Source organism: Camelus dromedarius, chromosome 17 (assembly GCF_036321535.1).
Source record: "Camelus dromedarius isolate mCamDro1 chromosome 17, mCamDro1.pat, whole genome shotgun sequence".
Lineage (NCBI taxonomy): Eukaryota > Metazoa > Chordata > Mammalia > Artiodactyla > Camelidae > Camelus > Camelus dromedarius.
Window position 1 is genome coordinate 34,824,358 of NC_087452.1, and position 27,803 is coordinate 34,852,160.

The 27,803-nt window shown below is 35.8% G+C and overlaps 1 protein-coding gene and 1 pseudogene across 25 annotated transcripts in view; one reads left to right on the plus strand and one right to left on the minus strand.

Moving 5' to 3' along the window:
* MAP4 (microtubule associated protein 4) overlaps positions 1-27,803 on the plus strand; it is a 149,436-nt gene that overhangs the window by 32,293 nt on the left and 89,340 nt on the right. For 24 of the 25 annotated variants that reach the window (XM_064496581.1, XM_064496580.1, XM_010997517.3 and 21 more), the window contains one exon: positions 23,680-23,921. In XM_064496581.1, the coding sequence (XP_064352651.1) occupies positions 23,699-23,921 (223 nt within the window). In that variant the 5' untranslated portion in view covers positions 23,680-23,698. Of the gene's footprint in view, positions 1-15,036; positions 15,121-23,679; positions 23,922-27,803 lie in introns of those variants that run through there. The other variant, XM_064496582.1, reaches the window with a different exon arrangement.
* Positions 21,731-21,823, minus strand: LOC116158400 (U6 spliceosomal RNA; annotated as a pseudogene).

A 27,803-nucleotide genomic window follows, 5' to 3' on the forward strand; every position in this document is an offset into this window, starting at 1 on the left:
ATGTAGTATTGTACTGTTCTTTTGTTTAGATCTGTTTCTGAATACATGTCCTGGGGAAAATAGGGGATATATTGTGGGCAATTTATTTTTTTCTGTTTCAGAAATTTCTGTTAATAAGGTCCAGGATCATGATTTTTGGTGCTAAACAATGTTAAGTACTGAAATGGTACTAGTTTTTCAAGTGCTTGATTCTAGCCATGGAGCACTCCCTGAACACTTTGGAAGTATACATTTTGACCATATTCAGAAGTAAAGACAATTTATAATTATTGTGTCAATATTTTTACATGGCTAAGTCCATCTAGATATTTTTAGAATTTTTTTTTTTAATTGAAAGTACTGGGGATTAAACCAAGGACGTTGTGCACACTAAGCATGTGCTTTATCACTGAGCTATACTCTCCCACCATATAAATAGTTTTAAAATTAATTTTGTAAATTATAAAAAACAGATTTAGATTTACAGAAAAGTTGTTAGGATGTTACAGTTCCCCTATAACCCAAACCCAGTTCCCCTGTTAGTTACATCTTACATTACTATGGTATATTTGTTATACTTAATGAATCTATGCTGATGCATTATTATTAATTAAAGCTCATACTTTGTTTGGATTTCTTTAGTTTTACCTGTCAACCTTTTTCTGTTCTAGGGTCTCATCCAAGATACCATATTATATACATTTAGTTGTTATTCTTAGATTTCTCATGGCTGTGACAGTTTCTCAGACTTGATTTTTGATTACTTTTTTTAATGACCTTGACAGTTTTGAGGGGAACTGGTCTCATATTTTGTAGAATGTCCTTCAGCTGCGATTTGTCTGATTTTTTTTTTTTTTTTTTGTATGTTTAGACTGGGGTTATGGTTTTTGAGAGGAAGGCTACAGAGGTAAAATGCTGTTCTTATCACATTATCTCAAGGGTGCATACTGTCAACATGACTCATCACTGTACCTAGCTTAGGTAGTGTTTGTCAGGTTTCTCTTTTGTTTCCTTTTCATATTATACTCTTTGGAAGGAGGTCACTATGTGCTACTCACACTTAAGGAATCAGGGTTAAGTTCCACTGCCTAGAAGGTGAAATGTCTACGCTAATTCCTTGGAATTCTTCTTCATGGTAGATTTATTCTCCCTCACTAATGTATTTATTCAGTCATTTAGTTATATCAGTATGGATTCATGAATATTTATTTTGTATTTTGGGTTACAATCCAGTACTGTATTTTGTTGCTCAGATTGTTCCAGCTTTGGTCATTGGAAGCACTTTCATTTGACACCCATGTTCCTTTCACACTCCCTCATTAAATCAATTCATTAATATTTTTGTAGCATTTCCTAACTTTCTGGCATTGCAAGATGTTCTAGGCTCTGCTTGTATATTTTCTGTCTCTGTCCTAGAATTAGTCGTTTCTCCAAAGAGCCATGGTACCTGTATAAGAGAATGGTATTAGAAACCAAGACCTGGGCACTGGGTATGCTTGTTGTTTACTGGAATGCCCCTAAAGATTTTAAACTTGTGTTTGAAACTAATGGAAACATCATATTTAAGGGAAAAAATGTAGGCTTGTACCTAATTTATAGACTACTTTCTCCCATTCTTTTTTCTGTTTACCTCTTTTTACTGTGGTTTTATTGGGATATTGTACTAAATCTTAAAAAATGTATCATGTAAAATGCCATTAAACTGGTAGTCTGTAGCTCTAATGTATAGCATTTTAAACCACTGATATTACTACCTTAAGAAATAAATATGTATATGCTTTATTGCTCTTTCCTTAAAGCAAAGGACAGAACTTTTCCTGTCATTGACTAAAACTTGTGAAAGATGAGTTAGTGGTTATTGCTTCCATGAAAGTAAGACCTTTTAGATGTGTAAATCAAGTTCTGATTATGCTCTGAAGAAATTACCACTGATTTCATGGTGTGTATGTGTGTAGTTTTTTTTTCCTCTCCCTCTCCCATCTTTGCTGTCTCATGACTGTGTAGTAATTTAGTTAAACCTAGCCTCTAAAACACAGTCAAAATTCTACAACCATTTGGAACTGTTTAGAATTAATAATGATTTAAATAGCTCTAGAGCAGAAGTCTCTTAAACTTCTACAGCATCCTGACAGTTGAAGTGAATCAGTGAAGCTGGCTTAGAATAAGATTATGCTGCATACACTGTCTAAGAGAGTGTCTGTAAAGCCAGTTACTTCTTAGCTCCAGCATATTATTGCTGACTGGGAATGCATACTAGTTGTCTGATCTTCTGATTTTTGAGAGGCTATAAATCTGTATCTTCATGCAAAATTTTCTGATTTTTGAGATGTTGGCACAGTTTTTCCAAAATACTCTGAGGCCTCCGCAGCGTGGGCCCTGTTTGACCTAGGATTACTACTTTATGACCTCTGAACTAGTGCTTCTCTTGTGGGTTCAGAGAGCACTCACTTTGAGGAGGAAACTTTGGGCTGGGTAGGAGTTGGAAGACCTTGATTCTGATTGTAACTTTGCCACTAACTAGCTGGTTGCCTTGGGACAGGGGGAATCCTCTTTGGATCTCACCTTACTAGTTGTAAAATATGATAGTAAGCTGGATAATTTAAGATTACCTTTTACTCTTTTATTATTTTATGCTTTTGTACATGTGTCTCATGTGAGCTGTGTACAAAGACCGTTCATGACACAGGGACATCAGGAAGTTTTACCAATCTAAGCACTTTAGCAGTAGAGGGCACCATTATGTTTCTCCAAATGTAGCTTCTTATAGGCTGCAGTGGAGTCTTGCCTGCTTTTCTGAACTCTTAGCATACTTGCTGCCTCAATGGCAGATGTACTCACATAGTGATCGTTTTAATGTTTCTCTTTCTTCAAATGCATAGTAAATTGATTCTTACGTGTTGAAAGCTGTATTCATAGGCAGGGTTTTCTTGGGGGTATTTATGAGGAGTAGAAACAGCAAAGCCGACAATGGACAGTGTTTTATTTTGTTTTGTTTTGTGGGGTGGGGCGGAGGTAATTAGGTTTATTTATTTAATGGAGGTACTGGGGATTGAATCCACTGAGCTATACCCTGCCCCCTGGACAATATTTTCTTAGTTGTGAAGAACATAGTACCGTTTTTATAGTTTGATTTGTTTCATTATTTTGCTAATCAGTTGGTGGCAGTTGTGTATGGGAGTAATGATGTATTTGGTGTTCAGTGCTTCAAATTAATGGATAAAATTGCAGAATGACATACGAATTAACAGAAAAACTGAAACCTGAAAAACTACATTCTGGAATTTAGTCTGCAGAGATAAGAAGAAACCTCCTTTGACCGCAGACTGCTTTTTATTGGGAAGGTGGTTTTATAGGAAGATTAAGATTCTTCTAGAAAAATATTGAAGACAAGGGAAATAAAATTTTCATATACTTTAAGAATGAACTAATGATACTCACTTGGTATACTTAGATCAGCTGTAGCATTTTTGTAAAAATATGTCCATTTGGTTCTTGGTGTTGTCTTTGGAATAAAGTGTCTTGATGTAAGGTGATTTGGTAAGAAACATACCTCTGTTCTGAGAGCTGATCTAAATTCCTGTTCTGTATAGATTGCCGTAGTTCTTAGAGAAACCTTTGTATTTGATTGGGATGTAACATGAGCATTCACAATTTAGTCTTTCATGGGAATGGCTAATTATTTACAAGTAATTTAATCCTCTGTGTGCCTGACAGGGCAAACTTAATCCTAAATCTTTAAATCTAAACTGATGGAATAATAGATAGTTGGGATTTATGTTTACACACTAACTGCAGCAGTTTTGGCCAAAATATTTGAATTAGTATTCTGATGCAGTATATTAATTTGTGGAAATTGTGTAGCTTCTGTGTAAATAGCCCATAGCCGTAAGTACTCAGGAGGAGAGAATGTGTAAAAGGTTTTCTCTTCAGATGTACAGACTTTGCTCTTTAGCTCTAATGACAACAGTTAGGAGCCCCTAAATCAACATACTAGTTTTTCCTCCAAAAAGTGTGCATTTACATACCTGAAAAAATTACTGTTTTTGAACACATTGCATGGCACATGGTACTAGATCAAGCCATATGAAAATGCAGTTTTTATAGGGCAAAAAACAATCAAATATCAATAATTTTGTGTGGTTCCACCTAATAAATAAGTACATTTTGTTGACCTGAATAGAGTGAAGTCATAGTCAAAATGGTAGGCTTCTAAAAGACTTCGTGGATAATTCTTCTCTTTTTACAAATAAAGTGAGGTGACTTGCCCAAGATCTTATATGCAGATTATGGCAGGGGAAAAGAGAGGCCAGATGATCTGCCAGTGATGATTTTACATCTGACTTGAGATATTGTTAAATGTTTGGGGTTTTTTCTGCCCTTCTGTAGAAGTAAAGGCACAATCAGAAGCTATGTATTTGACCAGGGACCTGATGCTTATGGTACTCTTCATAGAAATGGTCACAAATACAATTTTCACATGATATACTTTCATAGTATAATACTTAAAAATTAGTCCTTAGAAAACAAGGAGTAATAAATTATATAAAGTTTATTACTCTGTTATAGTATATAAAGTTTTTAATTTCAGCCATATTTTGTGATACAAGTCAAAATGTGAGTCAGTCTCAATCATGGTGTTTGTGGGTATTTGGGGTGAATGCCTCTGAGATTTTTACATGCTTTTTTTTTTTTTAAGTTTACGTTTCCTCTTTATATACCTTACAGCTTTTTTGTTGGCTTATAACAAAAGAAGAACCTGATTCTTTTAGCAACTAGAATAAGTTTTAGAAAATCTCTGTTTATCAGTTTCTTTATTTGTAAAATGAGGATGTTAGACATGTAAGATCCCTGTATTAGTTAGGGTAGTTAATGCTATCTGCTTTAGTGTGTCTAGCATTTTAGTGGTTTAACACAGTTAAGCTTTATTTCTTGCTTCTTGTGGTGATTGAGGAATTCCAGCTCCTTCTAGTCTTCTACCGGATCCTTTGTATTCATTTAGTTGATAGCAAACAGCACCAGCAAGGAAGATCTCATTCAGTGTTTTATGGAAGACATATTACTTCAGCTGGAATCCCATTGACTAGAACTCAGTCATATGGTCTCAACTTGTAACTGCAAGGGAGGTAGAAAATTTCTTTCTGAGTGCCCAAGAAGAAGAAAGGGGATTGGCTGAGCATTGAGCACAGCTCTGCCACATTCCCAGTCAGTTTGTACATTTCTTTGATTCTGTAACCACAAAAATTTTATCCTATTGCATGTTACTTTTTGTACCTTTGCTTACCCAGAATTTACTTCCACATTTCTTGGAAGAAATTAAATTTGGAAGTCTTTGTTATTTTAGTTTGTAAACTCTTTGGTGCTTGCTTTTGTCATTTCATTTCTGGTTTAAACTTCTTTTTTTTAAATCTCATTATGCCTTGCTCATTTTTGAAAGATTAAAAATGCATCTATGCCAAAAATCTCTCATTGCTTGTACAAGAAATACACTAGAATATTGAACACAGCCAACATCAGAGCCACCAAGTCTGTCCACCCATGTTCAGTCTGCCAGCCCACTAGGAGAGTGGAGAACAGAGGAACCTTACACTGTCTTTTAAAGGTCAGGACATGCAGACTTGCAGACCAATAGAGAAGCACATTCCAGTGAGGAGGCAAAGTTCTCTTTGCCTTCTGCCCACTTAAGATTAAACTTAGAGAGTCAGCAAAAGCTTTTCAGCTTTGATTTCAGCTGCTATTTTAATTATCATCCCCCCTTTCTTTCTGTGATTCATTATATATACCCTTTTGAACCTAAGTACAAAACATATCATTCCTCATGGATCCATCTGTTGTTAGAGCCAAAGTATTAAATTCATTTTTTCTTAAACTATATCATTAGCTGAAAATAATGCCATACTTCAGTTTGCATTGTATTTGAATCAATAGTTTCTTGTGTAGTTCCCCCTCTGGCAAATCTCTCCCTTCACTTTTAATTGCCTTTTTTTTTCTTGTTGGCAGAAAAATATAGGCTATCTGCAGCACTTATCTAAGGTCTTTCAGCTTTGTACAGCTATACTGTTTTTGGAAAGATTCATTTTGTACAGAGTTGTTACAGATCCTAGTGCATAACCACCATCATCATAGATTTCTTTTCATTTCTCTTGTAGGTTAATTGTACTGTTACTTGAATATTGTGGCTTTCCTAGGATGCTGTGTTCATTTGTCATTTGTCATTTTCCTGGAGACTGTACTGAATGTTCATTTTCAGAAAGGATGTCTGGAAAATAAACTTTTTGAATTTATTGCATGTTTGAATTTCCTACTTTGGTCCTGACTTCTTAGATGGGTTGGATATAAAACTTTAGGTTCAAAATAATTTCTCTCAGTTTTAAAGGCATCACTCCATTGCTTTCTAGCATCCAGTGTTGCTATTAGAAGTCAGAAGCCAATCTGTTTCTCATAACTTAGTAGGTACTGCTTGGGAAATTTTCCTTTTTTTCTCTTTTCCCCTTACTGTCCCTGTCTCTCTGTGCCCTCCACCATCCCTGTCTCCCCACCCCTTTTTTTTTTTGCTGTGATACATTATATGTACCTTTTTGTATGTAAAATAGATGCAAGTTTTAAAGAATAATAAAAAGCTAACAAAATCAGACTTTTCTAAGCCCCTTATTTGTCTTTTCCCTATTGATTTTCTTTTCCCTGCTAGAGAGTATCACTGTCCTGAATTCGTGCCCTTCTTTGTGTTTATTTCAACAGAGTACAGATATATGACTCTTTAACACTATGTGTTGAAATTCATACACGTTGATGTGTATATCTGTAGTTAATTCATTTTCAGTGCTATATTGATTTCAGTATGTGTATAAATAAAAAATGTCACCTATTCTCTGTTGATGTACATTTGAATAGTTTCTATATTCTTGTTAGAATAATACTGCTTTGACATTCTTGTACATGGCTGCAAGAATTTAACTAGGGTATATTTCTAGACATGGAAAGCCTGGGTTTAAGGATATACAAATTCTTATAAATAATGACATACTTTTGTCTAAAATGATTGTGTCAAATTATAACAGTATGTGAGAGGTCCTGTTGCTGCTCATCTTTCCTAACACTTAATATTGTTTGTCTTTGCAATTCTGGCAGGTACTTATTGGCTCTCAGTGTAGTTCTGATTTGCCTATTCTGATGATTAGTAAAAGTAAGCACTTTTTCATGTTTATTGAATTTTTGAATAGTCTCCTGCAAGAGATGGCTGTTTTGTTTCATTTTTTGTTTGTAGAAGTTTTTCATTCATCCTGTATATGAGTTCTTTCTTTTTATGTATTGTGTATATGTTTTTCAGCTTTGATTTGCTTCTACTCTCTTAATGGAGTATTTGGATGAACATAAATTCTTGCCTTTAATATTGCCCAATTTATCACTTTTAGCCCTTTATGGCTAGTGATTTGTGTGACCTGTTTTAAGAAATCTTTCCATACCCCATGAGCATGAAGATATTCTTTATATTATCTTTCAGAAGCTTTGTTGTTTTATCTTTCACGTTTAGACCTGCCATCTATCTGGAATTGATATTTGTGTATAGTGTGAGGTAGAACTCAAGATACATTTTCCCCAGTAGTTGGATATCCAGTTGACTCAGCACTGTTTATTGAAAAGACAGTTCTTTCCCTACTGCTCTGCATTGTCACATTGGTTATAAATTTTGTCCATATGTTGTGGTTCTGTTTTAAAACCGTTCTCTGTATTGGCCTCTTCCTTGGTGGTTATGCCAGTACAACGTCTTCATTATTGTATTTACATATATTGGGTTGAAACATGTGAAATTGCCACATTTTTAGGTCAATTGTCAGCAGTTTCATATGGTTCAATCCAGAAGTGAGTTTTGATATACAGTTCTTTGTTTTTTTCCTAACATTGTCTTGGTTTTTCTTGGCTCTTTGCATTTTCTTATAAAATTTAGAGTTGGCTGTTCGGTTTGAATTAAAAGGAAAAAAACCTATTGGGATTTTGCTTGTAAGTGTCCAATCTGTAGATCAGTTTGGAAATAATTGACATTTACAAAATATTGAGTCTTCCAGTACCTAGTACATGATCATGCTCTATCCTGCCATTTATTTAGGTCTTTAATTTCTCATTTTTTGGTTTGATCGTGGATGTCTTTTCTATGTGATGATCATAGATATGTCTTAGTCATTTTTTAAAAGATCATTTTAAATGATATTTTTGAAAAATTTTCCAGTCATTTTTGTTAGTATGTGAAAATATAGTTGGGGTTTTGAAATTTTACAAAATTCAGTAACCATGCTAAATTCATTTACTAATTCTAACAGTTATTTGATTTTCTCTATATCTTTATAGTTATGTTTCCTGCAAATAGTGACAGTGTTATTTTTTTCTTTATAACCCGTATACTCTTTTAATTTTTTTTTTCTTGACTCATTGCATAATACTGGTTGGAGACGGCAGTATACGTTCTTATTTCTTCCTGATCTCAAGAGAGTTATGTTTGTGGTAGTTTTTTGTTTTTGTTTTCATTTTTTGATAGATACCTTTTGTTAGATAAGGGATGTTCCCATCCTAATTTGCTGAGACTTCTTTCTAGAGGCTTTTGATTCTGTTGAGAGATGAACTTTTAGTTTCCCTACTGTATCTGTTGATGTGAATTACATTAATAGATTTTCTAGTGTTTAATTAGCCAACTTGGTTCACAACGTACTTTTTTAAAACATTTTTTGTTGTTGGGGGGAGGTAATTAGGTTTATTTCTTTATTTATTTTTGGAGGCAGTACTGGGGATTGAACCCAGGACCTCATACATTCTAAGCATGTGCTCTTCCGCTTGAGCTATACCCTCCCCCCCAAATGTATTCTTTATACATTGCTAGATTTGGTTTGCTAATACTTATTTTATGGGGTTTTTTTCCATCTAAGTCAGGGGTCAGCAAATTATGGCTCACAGGTCAAAATTCAGCTTGCTTTGCTTGTTTTTGTATAATCCATGAGCTAAGAATGGTTTCCACATTTTAAAGAATTGACAGAAAGTCAAAAGGACAAATAACATTTCATGACAGGTGAGCACATGAAATTCAAATTTCAGTGTCCTTAAAGTTTTACGGTAACACAGATCCACTCATTTATGTGTTTTCTGTTGAAACTTGCACACTGTAATGGCAGTGTTGAGTATAGGCAGTTCTTGCTGTGCACAGTCGGTGGGGACCTTGTTTTTGCGCAGTAGTTCAGGACTGTAAAAATGCCTTTCAGAGTGAAACTGTGCAAAGTAATGTTAATAGTCAGTGGGAGAAGTTGTGATTGTTCTGTGACCTTCAACAACTTTAGAAGCTCTCTTGTTGCCTGTTATATGTGCATAGGGAAATGAAGAGAAAAACAGGAAAATTAATATTTAGTACACTTTAATAAAACATTAGAAACATTGAGAATTAAAATGTTTTATTTTTTAGTAAAAAATGTGTGAAGAGTAGTTTCTTCTTTTCTTATAACCTGCAGTGTGGAATGGGCATGTTTCCTATGCTTTGGCGGTTGTCATACTCCTTTTTAAAAAGTTTGGATCAGCTTCCAGCATTTTATCCTTTGTGCTTTCAATGTCACAAAATATCTTCGAGAATTCTTTTAATGTGAAATTTCTTGCGTGCGTCACTTCCTCTGGGAGAGCTTCATCTTTCTTACCAAACCATTTTGCTCATTTATGTAGATAAGCTCACTGCCACCAAGTTCCTCTGGCTGCTTATCCAGTCTTTTGATTGGTGATAGAGTCAACATTTCCACAGAGCGCTATTACCTCTGTTAACTCCATTCACATTAAATTTGTACTTCACTTGGTGGTGTCACTTTTCTTTAGTTCTTTGCTGCACTTGCATTTTTGTTGGTCAGTTCCCTCTATCAACTGTCCTTTTTGTAAAATGTCACATGGGTTTATTACTGGAAGGCAAGGCAACACAACTGTCTATGCATGGACTAAGTAACAGATGCTCAGTCACTAACAGGCTTTGAAGAAAGTGATGTGATAGGTCACTGATCTTGATGCACACCTGTTATTTATGTAGTAGTTTATAGACTGAAAAGCTAGCAGCAAATTTTGTGCTTTATGCAGTTAGTCACAGTTAATATACTGTGGTGACTGAAACTTGAACCAGGTTGTTGGAGGACTGGTGTTACCTAACTAAACTATGGTAGCTGAAATTTGTGCATATTAGAACTTTGCAAAACAAGGATTGCCTATTTTGTGATGGAAGTTATCCTATGGGCCACAGAGTTTAAACAGTTTACTATGGGGCTCTTTACAGAAAATATTTGCTGACCCCTGATCTAAGTTCATGAGTTTACTTTTGCTTAGAATTTTCCCATGTTGTATTCTTGTCTGCTGTTAGTTTCATGGGTATACTACCATTAATCAATAGCAAATTATCTAAAGCACATACAGTGCTTTAGATACATACAGACATACAGTCACTGTTTTAAATATTTTATGTATTAACAGATCCAGAAGTAGGTAATACTGTTATTCCCAGCTTACATACAAGGAAACTGAAACAAAGCAGTTAAGAAACTTGCCCAAGGTCACATAGATACTAACTGGTAGAACCCAGATTTGAACTTCTTGTGGTCCAGTGTGAATCTGGGCCTCTAACTACTACATTCTACTTATATTAGTCTTATAAAATGAGTTGGGGAGAATTTCTATTTTCTAGAGTTTGTGTTAGATCAGCGTTATCTGCCCCTTGAATATTTGGCACAACTCTTGTAAAGCCCTTGGTGGGGTGTATGTGTGTATATTTGGAAGATTTAGTTCAATTTCTTTAACTGGTTTAGTACTGTTTAGGTTTTCTATTTATTGTGTTTTGGATTTATTTATTTTTTAATGGAGGTACTGGGGATTGAACCCAGGACCTTGTGCATGCTAAGCACATGCTCTACTGCTAAGCTATACCCTCCCCTATTTATTGTGTTTTGGATGAGTTTTTGTACTACATACTCTTTTTCATCTGATCTTCAAATTTGTTGGCATAGTTTTATATTTTTTTTCTCTGCTTTATTTGTGGGATTATTCTTTTTCTGTCCTAAAATTGTTCATTTGTACCTTCTCTTCTTTTTTGGTCCATCTTCCCAGAGTTAACTTCATTAGTCCTCAAAGAGGGCTTTTGCTTTGTTGATTTCCAATCCTGTTTCTTTGTGCCTTATTTTTGTTTATGATTTTATTTCCTTCCTTTGATTATTCAGACTTATTTTTATCTAACTCTTAAAAGTAATGCTTAACTAATTAATTTTATCCTTCCTTTTCTAATATAAGCACTCAAGGCTGGAAATGTTCCTTAAATTCACGTTTTAGGTATATTCCTCAAGCTTTCTTATATAATATTTTTATTATTATTCAGTTCTATGTATTTTTTCATTTTTGTTACGGTTTAATTCATGAGTTATTTGTAGTGTGTTGTATTTTTTATTTTTATTTATTTTTATTTTATTTTATTTACTTTATTTTTTTGTAGTGTGTTTTAAAATGTCCTAATATATTAAAGAATCTTCTAGGCTTTTATTTCTAACTTATTTATGTTTCATAAGTAGTAGATTATATAATTATTTTTAAAATATGAGACTTGCTTTATTTCCTAGTATACAGTTATTTTAAAAAGAAAGTTTCATGTGTACTGGGAGAGAAAGTGTCTTCTCCGGTGTACTCTGTAGTCCAGTAGCTGAAACTTGTATATTGAGTTGTTCAAATCTTGTATATACTTCCTGATTTTTGTTTGCTTGATGTGTCAGTTGCCGGGAGAGGTATGTAACAGTATCCCCCTTTGAAGGAGAGGGCTCATCTATTTTTCCTCATTACGGTCAGTCTTATGTATTTTTGGTTAGCTGTGTTAGGTATATATAAGCTTAATATTTAATATTAGTAAATCTTAGTGAATTAACATTTTCGTCATTTTCTACAAATGGGTTTTTGATTAGAGTCAACTTTCCTTGCTATTTATATACCTACACCAGTCTGGTATTCCTTTTTGTTACACAGTTGAAGCTTCTGTAGTATATGATGCTGGTGCCCTGTGTAGGTCCCCTAAACCAGCCAGTGCATCCCTCAGCCAGTGACTGCCTGGTGAGGGTTACAGAAACCTGGCCCCTCCTCATGGTGGCACTGACTCTGTGGTGCAGCTATACCTCATAGCTTCCCAGAGAGGAGGTAGAGCAGCTAGACTTCCACTGAAACCAAGTTTACTTCTCTTCCCTCTCCTACGGGTTTCTCCTGAGGGCAGTCCCTCAGTAAATCACATTTACAAAAATCTTAGGCTCTACTTCTGGTAAACCACACTCCTGACAATGGGAGAACTTGATCTCTCTCTAGTGTTTAGTTTTATAAATCTTGCTATGTTTCATTGCAGTGAACTTTACCTATACTGTGTTAGGTAGATGGTTGATTAATTCAGTAGCCCTCAATTGTGGCTGCTCTTCAGAATCAACTCTTAAAAACCGAAATTGCACAACTCTTTCCCTGGTTGATTCTGTTCCACTGGCCTTTTGCTTTTTACTCAGATCTTTTCCTCTGTTTCGGGTAAAATGTTAAAAGTTATGTTAAATAATAACTTGAAATATTCCTTTGACTTTTCACTTTGCTTGTTTAGTTTTCACTTAATAGTATTATTTGTACTTCTAGGCTCCCCCACTCCCCTTTTTGAAAGCATCTGTAAGGTACTTTTATGTTAAAGGTAAGGCTTTACCACCACTAAGGTTGTTCAACAAAATGCCTGGTAAATGCTCCTGCAGCGTTGATGCTGTCCTCTTTTCCTGCTCAGAGGAGCTGAGCTGAGCTGCTGTGCCCCAGTGCTGATTCTGCACCTAGGACCAAGAGCCAGAAGGGTCCTTCAGCTAGGCAAATGTCAACCCCAGCAAGAGAAGGCTGGTGTCATGATACAGAACAGAGCACAACCAATAGGATGCATGTCTGTTTAGTGAGAGCCTACAGGGTGTCACTTTATTATCCTATATGCTCACGATGAAAGGTAAAAAAGATGCTGTCCTTCCCATTCAGGAAGTCAGAGTCCAAGGCTGGCTCTGGAGGAGAGACACATAGTAAGTAAGTAATTACAGAATTATTAGCACAAATCCCTATCTCTTCTTAGTTCTACCTTTCATTCTTCACTTTCGCTGACATTTTATACAATAAAATATGGCATACTGTGGCTCTGAACTTCAGAGAGAAACTACTTCATGGAGAAGTTTTTCGTAAATGAAATAATTCTCAAAAGCTAAGAGCTGGTCAGGTGTGACTGTCTTTTCTTTATCCAGTTTCCCCAGAATTGAGTAGCTTAAAATTGTGCAATACGTTTATTACTCCTTGACAGAGGCAAGTGAGATGATAGAGATTTAACATTTTAATAATTAGAGAAGTTGTAATATTTGTTCAGTGATGTTAACATGATGGTGGTGGCTGATCTGTTGAACAAAAAATGATTTGTTTTTGCCACACTGCATCATGTTGTGCTTTTCTAAAAGCAGATAGCTATTTTTACTGCCCTGCCTAATAATGATAAGATGCCCAGCGTGGAGAACTGGCTTGTATGGTTACTCTCTGTTGGCTTTCTTTCCGTAATCGCTCTGGCACTAGCTATGTTTAGAAAGTAGAAGAAATGAGGTAAATAGTCTTGATTAGTGATGACCTTTTAATCTTGAATCTGTTTATTCTTTTTCCAGTTCTGAAGAGTTTTTGTAGCTTTGGCATCATGGATTAATTTCAGATTAGACTTAGTTTTTATTCACTTCTGTTATACCATTTTAGAACTGGCTGTTTAGGTAGCCCCTTTGTTTTGTTGGTTTTTGTTGTTTTAGCTCATCTTCTGTATAAAGTAATCCACCTAGAGAAGATACACACATCATTTAGACATGGTCCTTCCCCTTTGGGACTGAGTAGGTTCCAGGAGCTGGTGGTATATAAAGCTACAGTACAGATCAGACTGTAGAGTTTGTTACAAGTATAGATGATGTGTTAGTTCTGAATGGCACTGGGAGAACAGATTCTAAAACAGAATCTCAGAAAGGTGATGGAATGCGGACCTGATTTGAAGCCTTTGACAAATGAGAAAGTGAAGAGAATTTGAAGTGTGGAGAATAGTAGGAGCAAGGTGTGTAGTGATAGTATCAGTGGTGTGTCTGTGAAATGGCAGCTGGTCCCATGTGACTAAACTGTGGGTCTCCCCCATGTGGAAAACTGCTCATGATTGTTGTTGGGGGTCAGACTAGATTGTCTTAGGGTTGTGTGGTCTTTATATCACACTAAGGAGTTTGGATTTAAAACAAAACAAATCAGTTATTGGGTTTTTTTTTTTAAATCAACTGATATGTTTTCCTGATATTCAGAACTCTTCCCAACTGCCTTCATCCTTTTAAGAAAAAGGTAGAACAAAAAACTGATTTTGAAGTATAGTGATATTGTGTCAGATAAGAGCAGAGACTATAAAATTCCAAGATTTGGTCAGTTCTGTCACATCCAGTGTCTGGTGTTCTGTGGGTCTCCTCTTAGCCTGACCCTCAGTCCTGGTATCATTTACAAGTGATTTGTTTTCTCTGATGCTCTTTTTATCATCTGTTAAAGTGAGGGAATTGGATTCTAGATTATTAGAATTGCTGTGTGTGTGTGTGTGTTTTTTTTTTAAAGCCTTTAGAGATCTTAAGTGGTTAGAAATAATTTTGGGATGAGTTTCAGAGTTTTGTTTAAACTCTGAGTGGGTCTTTTGGGGGGAGGTGGTTTGGCCTGTTAGACTGAGGTAGACTTAACTGGAATGAATAGTAAAGTTTTTTTAATAAGTTTCTTTTTTTCAAAATTTGGGGGCATTAGGTGTTATTGAGAATCATTTTAAGGTTTGCTCTTCTATTAAAAAATTGAGATAAAGTTGAAGATTTGTTCTTAAGGATGGTTGTAACAGAAATGTAAGTGCTGTGTCATTGTCGTCTCTTGTTTTGGCGAACATAACCAGACTGCAGCAGACAGCATGCTGGCTGTATCACATGGCTGACAGTGGGAGGTATCTAGTGTAGATTATTCTTCTTGGAGAAATAGATTTGAATTCACTTGGACAGAAATGTGGCAGGTGCTTGTTTAGAGATCCAAAATGCATTCAGTCAGGACCGAATATAAACTGCCTGGATAGTTCCCGTAAGTAAGCAAACTATGCTTTCAGCCTTGGGCTACAAGGTTTTATGTATGTGAATTATGTGTGCATGTGTATACATGTTTTAATATTTACAGGACAATGCTCCCTAAATGGCAGTAGGAAAAGGAACTCTGTTTTGGGGACAACATGGAAGTAATATGTATCAGTGGGTTCTTTCAAATAGGAATGTCACTGGGCCATGGTCTCAGCTATTCTAGTAATCAAGGGCTCTCTCCTGTTGCCCATCTTATGATGAACAGGACAAATGGTGGTGATGCACAGAGCGCTGCCGAGCCTGGAAATTCCATCAGTTCATAATAGTACAGCTGTTGTCCTTGTCGTGCGTAGGGAGGCACCTGGGGGTGGAAAGTTAATATAGTCTACAGGGGGTTCGGAGTTTACCGCTAGAGGATAGTCAGGATGTTGCCGAGCTATCTGTTGCCGTTTGCTGGTCTGGTTCTGGGGAGGAGCAGGAGAAATGCAGAGTAGCCTCAGGGACCATATGAGCCTGCGAGCTGAATAAGATGGTAGCTGATTTCCCTAGGGGTCCTTAAGAAAGATTTTGTTTTACTTGAGTGAAACACTGTTTTGATTGAAAGTAGAAATCAATGTTTTCAAGTTAAATAAATTACAAACAGAACACTGCCCCCAGACAAATAAGGTTCAGCTTGATATGTAATAGGCCTCTGAAAGAAATTCATTAAAAGAAATCTGAGGAATAAAGTCCCCATTTAGTAACTGAAAGCTTGCTAGGCAAACTCAACAAGTCTCATGTTGAATATGAAATCTTTACAATGCAGGCTATATCCCTAACCGTGTTAGATTATAAATGGTTTCTGGGACTATCTGGGATGCTGGGTTTCTTCCAAGCCTGAGGAACAAATACTGCATTTTGGCCACAGCACTCTCCTGGGATATGTGCTTAGTGCTGGCTCAGAATTCTCTGTCATGCAAAAAAAAGTGTAGAAGAAAATGTTAGCCCACTTATCTGTACAGTTCTGTGTCTTGTCCATAACTCACTCCTCCATCCCACCCCCCAAGAAACAGGAAAGAATATCAATCATGGAGAAAATTTTGAGTATTATGAACAGTCTCCTACTTTTAGAAATTATTAAACATTTATTTATTTAATTGGTTATTTGGAACTCAGAATATATTTCCTTTAGATAAACAGTGTTATGAATGATAATTTTGTTTCCAAACTAGTCCAGGTTACTGAGAAGAAAGTTTCTTCCTTTTTCTAAAACTGACAAGAAGCATTGTTTTGAAAGGTGTTGAGCTTGCCTTTGGCATTATATCACTTACCCATTCCAACCTCCCCCTACTCCTTTTTTCAACCTCCTAGGTCCTCTAGGCCCACATACCCTCTCCCTTCTTTGATACTTTATCCAGGTCTGCTTGGTTCCCTGAAATGTTCCATGTTTCTCAGTTATGTTTATCCCCTTTTACTCTAAAACCAGAAACCCAGACACTTTCAATGGAATTTATCTCTGGGGTTAGGAGGAAAGCTGCTTGATAATTAAATTCACACAAGGTGGAATGATAGTCCTTCAAGGGGTGTATATCCCCTTAAAATTGTGAAATAGGATTTTATGCTTCTAAAAAGAGAATGCTGGCTGCCGCAAAGGAATCTTGGTAGAAGTTTGGCTAATGTGACAGTGAAGTGAAAATATTACAGTTGTTATGAAAAGTGTCTTGAGTATGTTGTTGGGAATTAGGCATCTGTTTTTCGTTTTCATAAGTTTTCTTCCTCCAGTTTAGTTTCAAAGCAGCACCTTTGGTCAGGGGTTGGGGTGAGGGGAGTTTAGGGGAGGACAGAGGCAAGAATAGGCCTAGATTGCTAATTTCTCATCAGGCAGAATCAGCACGGATCCCATCTAGTGACTGTAGATAAGGCTGACCTAAAATTTTTAAGAGGACTTCTGGAAACTTGAAAAGTTGCCCATACTATCTGGGTTGATTTACAGTGTTGTGTTAGTTTCAGATGTACAGCAAAGTGATTCAGTTACATATATACATCTATATATATGTTTTCATATTTTCTATTATAGGTTATTACAAGATACTGAATATAGTTCCCTGTGCTATATAGTAGGACCTTATTGTTCATCTGTTTTATGTATAGTAGTATGTGTATGTCAATCCCAAATTCCTTATTTAGAAAATATTTTATTTATTAATAATTAATTCCAGAGTGTGATCCAAAGTAAACCATACAACAGAGAAGATGCTTGTGATCTCATTATATATTCCTATTTGCTCTTTATGAGCACATAGCTATTAATAGTAAGAGCACAGTCAAGAGACCAAAATTCTCTTTTATGCTTTATCATCATGTCCTGTCATTTCCTCTTGCCTTGGTTTACCTATTTTCAAAACCCTCTCGCCGGATAGTTTCACTTCAGACATGTAGTCAGAGTGAAAGATCAGATGTCCAAAGTGCTATGCTTGAAAAATGTGTTCTCCTGGTGCCTGGTTAAATAATATGGGGCTTATTTTCTGGCAGAGTGGTGTCGAGAGTCTCCTTTGATGTTAGCCAGAACTGGGTGGAGTCTCTTAAGCTCTAGTCACATTTGCTCAAGCAGGCTCTGTGCACTGGGGAGTTTGTTTTTAGTCTCTCCCTTTGCAAAAAAGCTTTTGCCTTTTAATAAACCTGAACCCAGTTATAATTGAGAGTACTTAATGTATAAAATAATTGTCACACAGTCACAATGAGTGCCTAAATGAAATTTATTTATTTCTAATTCAAGTGATGAAACTGAGTTATAAGTAGCTTATAGACTAGTCAACCCCAAGAATCATTTAACAACTACTCTCGTTTTACAGATTAGGGAATTCAGTCCCTGAGGGTGACTCACTCAAAGCTATAGTGGTAGTCAGGTTAAACTAATGCCTCAGTGAAGCATAGAAACTTCTATAACTAGCTTTCTTTTCTTGCCTCCTATTAAAAAATCCATCTAAAGTTAACTTTATCTATACAAATGGAAAAGAAACAGTATAGTCAATGAGAATTTTTTAAAAAGTAGATACTTCTCATTCACAAGGGAAAATTTGGATTCACAAGGGAAAATTTGGATCTTCCTGAATATCCAGATTTGAGAAGAACACTGTTGTATCCTTTTGTCCATAAAATACATAACTAGACATGTTAAAACATGAATACTAAGTGAGTGACCTTAAGTGAGTCTGTAAGTGTGGGATGACATTCATTCATGAATTTATTAAAATCAGTTCTGGAACACTTGCAGAATCAGTTTAACAAATCTGTAGAGCACTTAAAGAATTTATTATGCTTGTACATGTTTTAGAATAGAGTAGCTATGAATTTGAATAATCTTCTCTTTAGTTTATTGAAGATTGGGGCTTTCTGCTTAAAAGCTAGTATTTTCACTTCCTTCACATTGGCATTGCCTTTACAGGGTCGTTTTCCATAAGTAGATTGTGAGTGTGCACGCGTATGTGTGCTTAAATCATACTTCTATTTATAAGTGATGACAAGAAATTGTTGAGATGTAGATGCTGGGTGGTTGGCTACATGCACTCAGAGCCAAGTGACCCTCCCACTTTTTAGCTAATTTTCCATCAATTTTACCTTCTTAGGCTGAATTTAAGCTGCTGTTCATATTCCATGAACCACATGTCAGCCCAGAAAGTGGTTTGGGAGGTTAGGGTTTGGGGAGGGAGGGGAAAGATTACCATGGATAAAAGCTGCCCTTTGAGAATCTGTACTCAGATAAATGAGGTTTAAAAAGTATTGCCACTTTTGTCTCTGTTTTCACCCATGTCCTATATTAGGAAAATTTTGAGTAGATTGCATGAAATAAGTATTATAATTATATATTTTCAGGAAAAATAAATTACTGGGCTCTTATTCTATGTTGTTGAAGATGGTACGGATATCCTTTCAAGTTCTCTTTGAGTATGAAACTGTTTAATTATAGACATCCCTTATTGGTTTTGGTTCATAACAGCTTTCAAAGGCTAACTGGTAGTAATAATCATAGCTATAAAAAGGAAAAGCAGTTCCTTTTTATGGAACCCTTTGACATTTGTAAGACTTTTACAAAGTTCTTTAATGAGTCATTTTTCAGCATTTTTTCCTGACAGGATCTGGAGGGACTGTAATACTTAATGTGTAAAGTAGCTTGGGTGGTGCCTAGAATAGGACTTCCCACCCATATTCATGTGCTGTAAATGAGTTATAGGTGTGCCCCTCATACCGATGACTATGATAGGAACATTAAAATGCCCATTCAAATGTTTGTAACAGTTGAAATTATATTCGAACTCCTCTTTGCATGGTTCCCCCAGGAAGCCCCTGCATTCTGAATTCAGTAGTGGTTATTTTGGCTCTGTCATGCTTATGGGAGTTTTGCCTCCCACCCCGAATCAAGTCACCCCCTTTGACAGCAGAGTTGTCGGTTTTTGTCACCAGCCCCACAGTGGTAAGACTGTAATTCCCCCAGCTGGCATAGGGTAGGATGGAGATGGAAGCAACTCCAGACAGGAGGGCCATAGACTCTCACTGATCTTACCCAAAGCAGATTTTAAGAAAAACGATTTTGTCCAACTTTACACATACATATATTTATGGAGAGAAGTCACCAACTTGCATGATGTTATAACTGAAATCCCTCTGTGCATTTCTTTTTTTAAACTTAATTTGTTCTCGGCACTATTTTTTTCCTAACAGACTGGCTAAATTAGATTTAACGTCACTGTTGTAGTTAGTAGATATTGCTAAATAGAATTATTTTTGTTAATTTTTCCATTATTTTTGATTTATTTTTATATTTATTTTTGGCTTTAGGGTTAACAATTAACTAAAGTGTGATTTTTGGTAGAATTTTATGACTTACTTGTTTTTGGAAATTGAAGTTTATCCCTCTGCCAAAAAAAAAACAAAAAAAAAAAACCCCACCTGTAATTTAATCTATTTATTAAAGAGTATTGTAAGCTTTACAGTTTCAGAAACTTGACCTTTCAGAATTTTGTTTGTACGTGAGTACATAAATAATATTTATGTTGAGTTTTTAATAAAATTTAGTTGAATTCAATGAGTCAATATTTCATGGGTGTCTGTTTTTCTTACTGCATGGTTACTGAAATCCATATAATTTGTAGTAAATTCCTAAGACTACCAAATTTTGTTTGCTCTTGAAAGATTGATTTTAGTAAGCTGTACAAACCTACAGTGCATTTAATTTTTAATTATGCATTTTCGCACCATGATGGGCTACTTGCACAAGAAAAATAGTAATACTAAGGAAAAAATTTTGTTGTAATGATTACTGAGACAGAAGGAAGAAGGCTTTGCGTATATTTGTGTATTTGGTTTTTTTCTCCTTTTAGTTCTACCAGTTTTGTTGCATGTATTTTAAATTTAAAGCTCTGTTGTCATATGCATACACATTTAGATTGTTTTATCTTGATGAATTGACCCCTTTATCATTATGTAATGTATCTCTTTATTGATGGTAGTATTGTTTGTTCTGAAGTCCAATTGGTCTTATATTAATATAGCTACCCTAGCTTCCTTTTAAATAATGTTTGCATGTATATCTTTCTCTGTCCTTTTACTTTCAAGCCCCTTTTTCTTTTATCTTAACCAATTTTCAGCATATAGTTCAGTGGCATGAAGTATGTTCATATTGTTGTACAGCTGTCACCACCATCCTTTTCATCTTGCAAAACTGAAACTACCCATTAAACAATAACCCTCCCATAAACTTTCCCTCCCGCCTCCAGCAACTACCATTCTATTTTCTGTCTCTATAATTTTGATTATCCTGAGTACCTCATATAAGTGCAATCATATAGCATTTGTCTTTTTGTGATTGGCTTATTTCATTTAGCACAATGTCCTCAAAGTTTATTTATGTTGTAAAATGTGTCAGGATTTCCTTCCTTTTCAAGGCTGAATAATATTCCATTGTGTGTGTATACCACATTTTGTTTATCTGTTAATCTATCCATGGACATTTTGATTGCTTTTACATTTTAGCTATTGTGAATAATGATTCTGTGAAGATAGATATACAAATATTCTTTGAGATCCTTCTTTCAATTCTTTTTCAAGTATATGCCCAGAAGTAGAATTGCTGGTTTTATGATTGTTCTAGTTTTAATTTTTTGAGGGACTACTATACTGTTTTGCATAGTGGCTGTACCATTTTCTTCTCCTACTGACAATATACAAGTGTTCCAACCTCTCCACATCCTTGCCTTTTTTTTTTTTTTTTTGTATTTAATAAAAGTGGACTTCTTGTAGACAATGTATAGGTGGCTCTTTTTCTTATTCAATCTGAAAGTCCCTGTCTTAACTGGGTGTATTTAGGCTATTTATATTTAATGGTAATTACTGATATGGTTGAATTTAAATTTGTCATCTTACTAGTCTGTTTGTTCTATCTGTTCTTTTTCTGTGTGCTTTTGGATTAATTGAATATTTTATGAGTATATTGTCTCTAATATTAGCTTATTTTTTCTTTTGTATATCTCATTTTTAAGGAAAAAAATCTAATTGTGGTAAAATACACATCATAAAATTAACCACCTTAACCATTTTTAGGTGTATAGTTAAAAAATGTTAAGTACATCTACATTGTTGTGAAAAATGAGGAACGTTTCACGAATTTGTGTGTCATCCTTGCCCAGGGGTCATGCTAATGTTCTCTGTATCATTCCACTTTTTTTGGAGTGGAAGTAGGGGAGGTAATTAGGCTTATTTTCATTTATTTATTTAATGGAAGTACTGGGGGTTGAACCCTGGACTTCATGCATGCTAAGCAGGTACTCTACCACTGAGCTATACCCTCCGCCCTCCTTCCACTTTTATTATATGTGCTGCTTTAAGCTGCTATGCCATTATTCTTATACTTTATACAACATTGAAACATACAGGAAAGCTTTTTAGGTGTTGGGATTGGGCATTAGGGATAGGATGACTTCTGGTTTTTCAAGAGTCTTGAAGTATTTGTTTCATGTGTGTTTTGTTGTAGTAGCCTCACAGCTTCATCCTGTGGAGGAAACTGAAAGAAAAAGGCCTATGAATTTCATATTTGTAGCACAGATAGTATAAGTGGGAGGAGGAGAGTGTATAGGGACAAAAATGAAGATAGAATGACTGTATTCTTTGCTGTGTGTTACTACATTTGTTGGAGAAAAGTAGACAGTGGAGGGGAGTTTGAAAGGAATGCCTGGCCATTAAGTGGGTTGAATGACAGTAAATTTTGGCTTTTAAAAATTTGAGTTGGGGAAAGACTATGTATATTAGTTGAGATTCTTTGGTTGCAAGCAGCAGAAATGGACTGAGTAAACAAAAGAAAGATTGGAAAGTTGCTCACTTAGATTTGAGAAAGAAGATAACCAGGGCAACTGAACAACTGCCACTTGCGGACCTTCCTTCTGGGATATAGTCATGAAATGGGCCTTTTCTAACCATTCACTTTGTCTTCTGATTGGCCATAGTCTAGTCATGTGCCTGACCCAGCATTGGTGTGTATGGGGGAACATGAGGAAGAATAAATTTCTGAGTAGGCTGAAGCATAGTATACTATGCAGTTGAGGGTTGCTATTTGATTTACATTTACTGGGTCAAGATTATGGCTCACATGTCCACTCATCCTTTTGAAAGTCTTTTAGGGTCTCTATTAAATTAGACTCTTTGAAAGCAGAGTACCCTGCACACTTTTTTTATTTTCTAGTGTGCTATATATATACTGAGAGCTCTTTATTACATTATGCATTTCTGTATTTTCTTGGTTATTCATTTAACAGTTTTGCCTGTAGTAGATTATTCTTTTTAATTTCGGATTATGTTTAAAAATTGAAAGTCTGGTGTTCTATAAAGATGGTTGTCTTCACACAGAGAGGGACTGCTTCCCCTAGCTAATTCAGGGAAGTAATTCAGGTGTTCATATTTTTCACGCCAGCAGGGCTAAGTGTAGTTTGGTTTACAGAGCTGTGTCCAAGTGATTCATGGAGAAACAGTACTTAACCTGTACAGGATAAAGCCCATACTCCTAGTTGCTGATAAAGAAAAGTTACTTCATTTGCCGAATAGTAATGCAACCTTTTTTTTTTTTTTTTTTTTTTTTGGTTTTTAAATAGGAATGTAATCTAACCTGACCTTTTTTTGTATATATTTTTGAGAATTATTCTGGGATATGATTTAGAAATGGATACATGGAATTGTTGAAAGGGTTTTAAGACTTTAAATCAAAAGACATGATGTGAGTCTTACTGACTATAACTTTGGATAAATTGATATATATATATATATTTTTATACTTCATTTTCTTATTAATGAAAAGGGTAGAGTGGTACTTGGCTCTGTTTTACCTCCCAGAGATGTGAGAAAATAAGTGTTTACCTTGGGTAAGACTGTCTGTCCATTACTCAACTTTAATTTTCTAATCTATAAAACAAGGAAGTCTCTTTTAGCTCTAAAATTTTGGATTTTAAATTCCTTTTTTGTGTAAAACAATGGCAAGAGTTTCTAGAAGTGTTTTTCCCTTTGCAGTGCTCATTACATGAAATATTTTTTTTCCCTTAACCAGGCAGTTGCAGTGGTGCAGAATGGCTGACCTCAGTCTTGCAGATGCATTAACAGAGCCACCTCCAGAAATTGAGGAAGAGATAAAACGGGACTTTATTGCCACACTGGAGGCAGAGGCCTTTGATGATGTTGTGGGAGAAACTGTTGGAAAAACAGACTATATTCCTCTCTTGGATGTTGATGAGAAAACCGGGAATTCGGAGTCAAAGAAGAAACCATGCTCAGACACTAGCCAGGTTGAAGGTAAGTAATTAAGCCAAACTGGATGTATAGGTTCAGAAAATAGATTAGGGGTTATACTTTGGGTCATAATCTTAGAAACCTTTGAGGAAACAACTGAGTTTTTTTAGTATAAGCTAGTAACTTTCTCTTTATCTAAATTTCTTTGTTAGAAACCAAAGAGGTAGGTTCATTATACTTCAGTTGAGTATGTGTTCTTGAAGTTGTAGATTACTCTTAGCCCTAAAATTTCTTCTGTAATGTCTCAACTACTGTATAATCTACCTCTTAATTTCCTAAATAAACTGTCTGCTGTGCCTTTTCTTTGAAAGTAGCTTTGTAAAGTTAGATACTTCAAATTCTTTGTTTACACCAAGACTGAATTTAGAATGGAGTCAGATGCCACTTGTCTTTGATAGTAATCCCAGGTCAGGATTAAAAAATGGATTAAACCCTTTAAAAGAGATTTGCTGCTTTTATATATTACTGGATCAGATTTGCTAACATTTGATTGAGGATTTTTGCATCTGTGTGCATGTGGGCTATGGTCTATTGCTTCCTTGTGAGGCTTTTGTCCAGTTTTAGAATTGAGGTCACGCTGACATCATAAAATGAGTTGGGAAATATTCCCTCTTATTCTGTTTTCCACAACAGTTTGTGCAGAATTGATGTTTTCTTCTATAATATGTTTGATAGACTTCATCAGTGAAGCCATTTAGGTTTGGAATTTGCTTTGTCAGGTTTTTAGCAACGGATTTGATTTCTTTAAGAGATATGAACTGTTTAGGTTTTCTGTTTCTTCTTAAGTGAGCTTTGGTAGTTTGTATCTTTTAAAGAGTTGGTCTTTTTCCTCTAATTTGTTGGATTAATGGAGATAAAATTATAATATTACCTAATTCTTTAAATGTCTGTAGGCTCTCTTGTCATGCCCTCTCATTCATTATACTGGTAATTTGTGTCCTCTTTTTTCTTGAAGAGTCTGGATAGAGGTTTATCAGTTATCTTTTTAAAGATCTAGCTTTTGGTTTCACAGTTTTTTTTCTATTATTTTTCTGTTTCTAATTCCTGCTTGTATCTTTTAATACTTCCTTCCTTCTTCTTACTTTGAGTTGATTTTCTCTTTTTCATCAGTCACAGCTGTAGGAAGCCTGCTGCTTTTTATTTAAAATTTTACTTAAGCTGTGCACTGCTTCCACCACCTGGACTCGGCTTAGGAGGGTGAGGATGATGAGATGGTAGCAGTAGATTTTGTCATTCATCTTGGGTGACTTGATCTATGTACCATTAACTTGACCCAAGAAGAGGAAAGTTTTTTTGAAACTATTTTGCTTATAAAAAAATTATTAAATTTTCCCTGCTAATATTTAATATGTGAATAACCTGTAATTAAAAGTTCATTAGCTCAGAAAGGCTGCTCTCAAAGTTGTTAACAGTGATTTCTACGAAGAACTGGCTGGCTAGAATGTAGGGTTTAGGGGGAAACTTACTTTTGGGCCAGTTGGATTCACACACGTGGATTTACCAACCTGTTCAAAAAGAATAATACAAAGCTTATAGTTATAATATAACTAAATTATAAATTGCTTATTTTCCCCCCATACTACCTTGTTTATAGAAGGCTTGTCTAAGGATAAATGGGAGGAGGAGAGGTGGCTGTTCAGAGACATTGAAGAAGAAAGGAAAAGAACTTTCTTATTTGGTCTTGTAGAAATCTGGTGCAGTGAGTGAGTTCTCTGTGAATAGGGCCTTCTCTTATATGGGTCTGATTTTTATAGATTATCAAATGATGGTTTTTGACAAAATGATAGATTTTGTGCTTGTGTTTTGCCTGGAAACTTTCTAAATGAAATATTTTTTCTTCTGACTACTTCTTCAGAAGTGATGGAAGGGCCCTAGACTTCCTTATGTTATTATACACCCAACTTCGAGTTTGTTGTTAGATGAGGTTCAGTAAGTCATCACCGGTGCTCTTGGTACAATTTTATAGCAGGCTCACTTAGGCCAACAGTGGAAATTATCGGGTTTCCGAGTCTAGATATAGAAAGGGCAGTTAATTGGGTTACATGTAATAGCACTCTTTGGATAGTGATGTTTTTATTTTATTTTATTTTTTTTAACCAAGTCAGTCCTGGCAAGGGTGATAACCAGATACTGCAGAGCTTTTCCTTGTGCAGCTGACTGGGGCTTTCTCTTGCAGAGCTTTGCAACCAACTTCATTGGCCACCAGAGGGCGATGTCGGCACAGGCCTGACTTGCACAAGGAGGTGGCCTTGCATTGAGAGCACAGTGAATTCTCCCCATTTTGCCCAAAGCTGACTCACTGTGGGTCTCTTCTTCACAGTACACATAACCTCTCAGCTTCTTGCTACATCCCTTCTCTGCCAAACTGACTTGCCAGCTGTGGGACTCTGAGATCTTCTTGTAGGAGAAGCGATTAAGAAAACAAAGTAAATTTTAGTATCTTTATATCTCAGAACATGTGACTAGTTTTAAAACTTGTCTTGTTTTCAGTGCTATATGTATTTTGCTGAGAAAGTTTTCACTGTTCTCTCAAAGATACTTTATAGTTTAGTGATCTACAGTTGATCTATAGATAAATCAATCTAGTTGATCAATCTACAGTTAAATAACAAAGAAACAATAATAGTTAACATTTACTTAACACTATGCAATTGCCACAGTACTGCCTCCAGTACCACTGCATTTAGTCTTCATGATAACCGTGGGAGGTAGGTATTACCCTCTCTTTCAGATGAAGTTATCAAGGCTTTGAAAGCACAAGGGAATTGCATTTGATCATTTAGTTAGTAGTGACAGAACCACAACCTGAACCCAGATCTTATGATTTTAAACGCCATGTTCTTTCTATGAAACCGTACCATCTTCATGAATGCATACTTTCTGCTTGATTTAATGTCTCACAGATACTGTTTTTCAAAACTAAATATCCACTTATTTAACTCAAAAGCCCAGAATTATTAGACATATAAATATTATGTTCAGGAAATGTAAATGAGACTCTTACTTGCATTAAGAGCCTGAACTTGAGAACTCTGCTCTTTCCTAACAACTATTTCACATCTTCTCTCTGTTCAAACCCCCAGCACTTGCTTTCCTATTCATGTTCTCAGTTGATGACATTTAGAACAGATAATCAATAAACTCAATCAGAAGAGAATTCATGCATAGCACCACCCCCTACCCCCATCCCATCTCCTCCTGACCTGCTTTTGTCTGTGCCCCTTTCTCTGCTCTTATTCTTACTGTTGTGAGTGAACTGCTCATGCTCTCACTCCAGGACACTACTGTAGCAATGGTCTCCTCTGCCGCCTGCATTATCAGTTCCTCTCCTGGGTCATCCATCAGCTTCAAACGTACCGCAATGTTTCCCTCCCCTAAAAAAAAACAACCTATCTCAATCCCATGTCCATCTCATTTACTTTTTAAATTCTGCTCCTTCTTTGAAAAAGATGTGTCTACTACCTGATTCCAATTCCTTTCCTCTCATTCCCTCTTGAACTCACTTCCATCCAATTTTAACCCACACTACACCAGCCAGCTGCTCCTTTTAAGGCACAGGACTTTACATTGCCAAGAATGAGTCCAGGATGACTCCAAAGGTTTGGGCCTGAACAACTGAAAGGAAGGAATTGTCATCACATGAGATTGGGAAGGCTGTGGAAAGAGTAGCTTTTGAGGGAGAGGTAAGGAATTCAGTTTGGGACATGTTGCATGTGAGTTATGTGACAGTGGAGAAGATAGTGGTGAAGAGCAGTCGGCAGCTAGGTAAGAGAGTCTGGAGTTGAGAGCAAAGTTCTGGCTGGAGATACACATCTGGAAGTTGATGATAATTTTGGCTAAAGTTGGTGTTCTACAGTCCTTCAAGATTGGGTTTAGATGTAACCT